Here is a 5609-nt window from a genome sequence, read left to right as displayed (position 1 = left end):
CGTATGTGGGGTAAAGCAGTGGAGCTTTTATTATGCCACAGTCGACTGCTTCCGGTCGCGCGTATGTGGGGTAAAGCACCGGGGCTTTTATTATGCCACAGTCGACTGCTTCCGATCATGCGTAAAGCAGCGGAGCTTTTATTATGCCACAGTTGACTGCTTCCGATCATGCGTAAAGCAGCTGGGCTTTTATTATGCCACAGTCGACTGCTTCCGCTGCTTCCGGTCGGGCAGAGTAAAAATATTTTTAAAACGTACACCGTTCAAACTAGGCTGCTTATGTTGAAGTGTTTGGGATGTGATTTTTAAATGGAGACCTTTTTTGTAATCAGGCTCTCAAAAAGTATATAAGAATTTGGATATAGATTTATGGGCCAACATATCGGTTATCGGCTTTCAAAAACAAAGAATAATCGGTTATCGGTCAATGTTCATATCGGTGCATCCCTAATATATATATCAGGTTTTACTCTAAAATTGGTATAAAATTAAAGCCTTCTGTCTAAAGTTTTCAAATTTAAAGTTCTGAAAAAAAAATTGATTCCTTTGAGATTTTATTTAGGGCGTTACACCACAAACAGCCACCGGGTGCCATCCAAACTCCATTGAATTTTATTAATGCATTTTTCTGTCACAAATGTCTAGATTTCGCTGTCAATATTACTTCTCAACTTTATTATACTTCACTATAGTCAATATTACTCTCAAAATAATCACCATATATGGAATCCTGAGACTCAGACCTTTCCAATGATATGTTTTTTGTCAAGATTATTAAAAAGGTTTGATTCTGAAAGACCGTAATGCATTGTAATATGACACTTGACACCACCCACTAAGGGGGAGGAGACCGCCAAAAGATCTTAAAGTACCATTTCCATGGTAACAATGTCCAATTTCAAAATGGTTTTGACGGGATGAATCTTGGGCTTCAAGCTTTCATGACAAACCCGGTGACAGTTAAGGGGTTAAAAATACATTTTAAAATTATAAAACAAGATTTTGGTTAATATTAAGATCACTATTAATTTGATTACTCATTGACTGGAAGAACATGCATTGATTGAGAGGGGGGAAAAAAAAAATTGGCTTTCCTTGACTAAAGTCAAAAATACACACACACATATATATATATATATATCAAATGAAAATAAAATGTATAAATTCAGGTTTATTAATACACAAATCTCCATTTTATAAATAAAAGCACAATGGGTTTTTTCTTGATTAAAATATTAAAATGTAATCTTAAACAACAAATATACATTCTAAAATAAAATATTGTAAAGATACAAAACTCCTAAAATTTTTTAAAAGACAACTAATTAAATTGTAAAATATTTAAATTAGCAAATAAAAATCTAAACAAATCAACATTTTAAAAAAAAATCTAATTTAAAAAATGTATTAATTGTCTTAAAATAAATCAAATTGGCAAATAAAAATCAAATTTAATTTTTTGATTAAATAGTTTCATATTCATTAGAAGCCAAAATTGCAATTGAAAACCGGATTTGATCGATCGCCCATTCCTGCCACTCACCAAGATTTCAATGGTTCCTCTGGAGATCTTGGTGGTGATTCCCAAAGCCTGGAAGAAGGAGGTCTTCTCAGGACCGAGCCCGGTGTTCTGAGCAGGGACGGTCACCTCACACGGGGCGATGGCACCGGCACGGGCAGCAGCGGGCACCTACCATCACAGACCACAACAACAGCTACATGAAGAGATGCATTCAAGCCCTGAAGAGCCTCAGACATCCACACAGTCGCTCCGTGATACTCACTTTATTTGCCAGCAGCAGGTCCCTGACCTCAGTCAGATCCTCCTTGGTGAAGACGAAGCCGACGTTCCCACGGATGTGGGGAAGCAGCCTGCAAAAACACAGGAGTTAATCATTCAATCATAAACATTCACCTGGAACTATTAAAACTAAAGTTAAGACATGTGGCTGACGCAGAATGTCTGAGACCAAGCGTCCCTGTGAGCTGTGGGATGCAAACACACAAGGATAGAAGGAAACCGGTTGATTTGTGCAGGGGGAACGACAAACCGGCACTGACACAGCCGGTCTATAACTTATCCTGCATCTAATTAAACCGCTTTTGTAACGTCCTGATGAGTGAATAAAGGACTAAATGTTTACAAGGGCCTTCTGTTGAAATCATGCATTCACAAATCAATTTTATAGAGTCAAATTGAAGGAAGTTCATAACAGGGCGGCATCTTAAATTAACCTGATTTGCAAAAATACAGCCAATATCCAATTTCATGAAGCGGCGTTCAAATCAATAAAATTATATGCATCAGTTTCAATGCAGTTTTTAAAATAAACCGTCAAATGATTCACTTTAAAAGACCCCATGAAATCAAAAAGTTTTTTTTGGGTGCTAGTATCAATGTTAGTCTTAAGGTTATCTATAAAGGAGTGTGCTCCAAAACAGTGACAATTCACATTTAGAAGATATAAGCATTCAAAGCTTGCATGTTTACATGTAGTAAAACACCCACAGATGCAGAAATCAGAATCAGTCATACACGTGAAAATGGGCTGAGTGTTGAGCAAATAGTTGTAATGTGTCCGAGATCCAGACAGGAATCATGTGTTTGTGGTGTTTTTGATAATTCAACTCAATCGTTGCCAAAAGTGCTACATAATGCATCATATATTGATGAAAGCGTGACTGATCGAGCAAAACAGACACTGTTTTTGGAATCAGCATCTAATTATTAACGAAATTGGATTTCATTCAGCAATATGATGCCGGGGCGGTGTCATCTATAACATTATAGAGATTTCACACTATAAAGACTCTAAAAGCCTTAGTTCGTCTACCGTGGGTCATCATTGTGCCCGGACAGACACGCACCTCTCCAGAGACGGGTTGTTTTCCAGATGGCCACGGATGGCCTTCCTCATCATGGTGTTTTTGCCCATGAGCACGACGGCCTTGCCCCGCAGGGACAGACGGATGGTCTGCATCTGCTTGGAGCCGACATTGTCTGCTTCCACGATGAAACACTTGGGGTAATCATCCAGCAGTTGCTGGAAACGAGGAGAAAGAAATGTCAGAAACACAGCCTGATGGGAATCGTGATTTAACGTCCGAGATCAAGCGTCACCGCAGACAGGGAGAGTAGGAAAGAGTTTATTACAGCAGCGGGGAAGTCATACGTTTAGAGGAGGCGGGTCTGTGCGCTGATTGGTCAACAGCCACGTCTCTCACTCAGCAGCTCATTCACGATGTATTCAGCACAGCGCCTTAATAAAAACTATAGAGCTTTTTCATGGAACGATTTTCATCAGTAATGTGAACTGTGAACGTGCTGCCACCGCGAACTAAAGTTGCCGTTGCTTGTTGGCATTATGAGCGTTAAAAGTAAGTTTCAGAGCTGTCCAAATAACTCTGTAACGCCTAACTAAACGCGTCAAGCTGCAACCGGAAGTTCGAAGCATCCTCCATACGCGTTCGCGCAAAGCATAATGGGTAATTTCGCGTTCCATGAAAAAGGTCTATAAACCAAGACATACATACATACAGAGGAAGAGCATTTTTGCAGTGTGAAAAGTACAGTATAACAGTTAATTGATGGTGTTTAGAGGCAGATTCTATTCTATTCAAGCTACTTTTTGTTAAAACATTTTTTTATTAAAAAGTAATGGAGATGTGTCGGAAGCTATTTAGACGTATCGTGTGTGTTCCACTCATTTTATTCCTTAAATATTCTTTACTTAGTAAATTAAATTTAACGTCATAAAACCTGTGTCCATATTAACAATAATAAGACATAATCATGTCTTTATCTTTGAAAAAAAGATAAAGATAAAGATTGCTCTTCTCTCTCTACACGAATGACTGCACCTCTAAAGACCCCTCTGTCAAGCTCCTGAAGTTCGCAGACGACACTACAGTCATCGGCCTCATTCAGGACGGTGACGAGTCTGCTTACAGACAGGAGGTCGAGCAGCTGGCTGTCTGGTGCAGTCTCAACAACCTGGAGCTCAACACGCTCAAAACTGTGGAGATGACCGTGGACTTCAGGAGAAACCCCTCTGCACTCCCCCCACTCACCATCATGGACAGCACTGTGACTGCAGTGGAGTCATTCAGGTTCCTGGGCACCACAATCTCTCAGGACCGGAAGTGGGACACTCACATTGACTCCATTGTGAAAAAGGCCCAGCAGAGGAATAAAAACTATAGAGCTTTTTCATGGAACGATTTTCATCAGTAATGTGAACGTGCTGCCACCGCGAACTAAAGTTGCCGTTGCTTGTTGGCATTATGAGCGTTAAAAGTAAGTTTCAGAGCTGTCCAAATAACTCTGTAACGCCTAACTAAACGCGTCAAGCTGCAACCGGAAGTTCGAAGCATCCTCCATACGCGTTCGCGCAAAGCATAATGGGTAATTTCGCGTTCCATGAAAAAGGTCTATAAACCAAGGAGCGCCAAGGTGCGAATATCATAGTGGCACTTAAATATAAAATGATTTTGGCAATATTTACTCATTTGATCTTTTCTTAAAAACCTTGAAAATCACATACTTGCGACTTATTCCCATGTTCAGATCAAAAAAGCTGGATATCCAGATGCTTGTTAAAAACTTAAAAGAATACAAAGACCACAAAGAGGATTATGCAAATGTATTTATTATCATTTGTCTAACAGTATAGAAGTCTCTTCTCCTCCTTCAACTGAACACATCTGATTTCTTAAGTCAGTGAGCGTTTAAGGCGCCTCGAGCTCAATATCATCATTCAGTGTGTGTGGGGAAAGGGCAGAACAGACATTTGGACCTCGATCCGGTTTCACTCATCCATCTCCAGTAATCTGTAACGCATAACAATGCATTAAAAATTAATATTCACAGTAGAATACAGATATGCATTGAAGTGGCAATGCAAATGGCATTAAAGACAGGAATGCACATGAGGAGCTGCACGTGCATCATCCTCACCTCAATGCATTGACCTCAGGAGGAAGAGCTCTTGGTTCTCCTGCGCTTCAGCTCACTGTTTTGCAGTTTTTCTGCTATTTTTCTCTCGTGTCCGGCCGGGCAGTGGCGATTAGTGTTCAGTTCGATCTCCTTCTTGCTTCTGCCTTTGCCTCCAGCATGGCAGGAGTACTCCTCCAGGTTGTAATAGTCATACTCATCGTAATGCGCCTCCTCGAACGACACTAATCTGTCGATGTCGGTGGCCATGATATCGATTAGAAAAGTCGCTTTGCAGCACGAGCTCCTCCCTGCGAGTCTCTTCTGTGAGTAAACAACGCCGCAGTCACGTGGGTTTCTGAAGCGCTCGGTGATTGGCGGAGAGTTCCTGCTCGCTTGTGATTGGCTGCGTTTTGGTGCTGTTCGATCATTTAAAACACTCTGATTGGCTGAACGCTGGGCCGTTTTCAGCCGTGCGTCCATGCAAAACAAAGCATTTTTTAAAACATGTATCTAACATAATTTCTTAGACATAGAGTTAATATTGATCACAATAATTGCACCTTCAGTGATTCTGACACTGAAACGACTGAAAAACTGAAAATTTTAGGCTATATTCATAAATGTACATACAGTAAGTGCCTTAATATAAATCTGTAACATTTAACAATAAAAA

General features: G+C 40.1%; 1 protein-coding gene across 1 annotated transcript in view; it reads right to left on the bottom strand.

The window, feature by feature from the left end:
* LOC107563420 (60S acidic ribosomal protein P0-like) overlaps positions 1-3110 on the bottom strand; it is a gene marked incomplete at its 5' end in the record, with an annotated part of 6848 nt that extends 3738 nt beyond the window's left edge. The window contains 3 exons of the mRNA XM_016248298.1: positions 1544-1690; positions 1785-1872; positions 2869-3110. Of these exons, the coding sequence (XP_016103784.1) occupies positions 1544-1690; positions 1785-1872; positions 2869-3110 (477 nt within the window). The remainder of the gene's footprint in view (positions 1-1543; positions 1691-1784; positions 1873-2868) is intronic.
* Positions 3111-5609: the final 2499 nt, after the last annotated feature.

This window comes from Sinocyclocheilus grahami, unplaced genomic scaffold (genome assembly GCF_001515645.1).
Source record: "Sinocyclocheilus grahami isolate Dianchi unplaced genomic scaffold, SAMN03320097.WGS_v1.1 scaffold875.1, whole genome shotgun sequence".
Lineage (NCBI taxonomy): Eukaryota > Metazoa > Chordata > Actinopteri > Cypriniformes > Cyprinidae > Sinocyclocheilus > Sinocyclocheilus grahami.
Note: the sequence above shows the minus strand (reverse complement) of the source record. Positions and strands in the feature narration are given on the sequence as shown.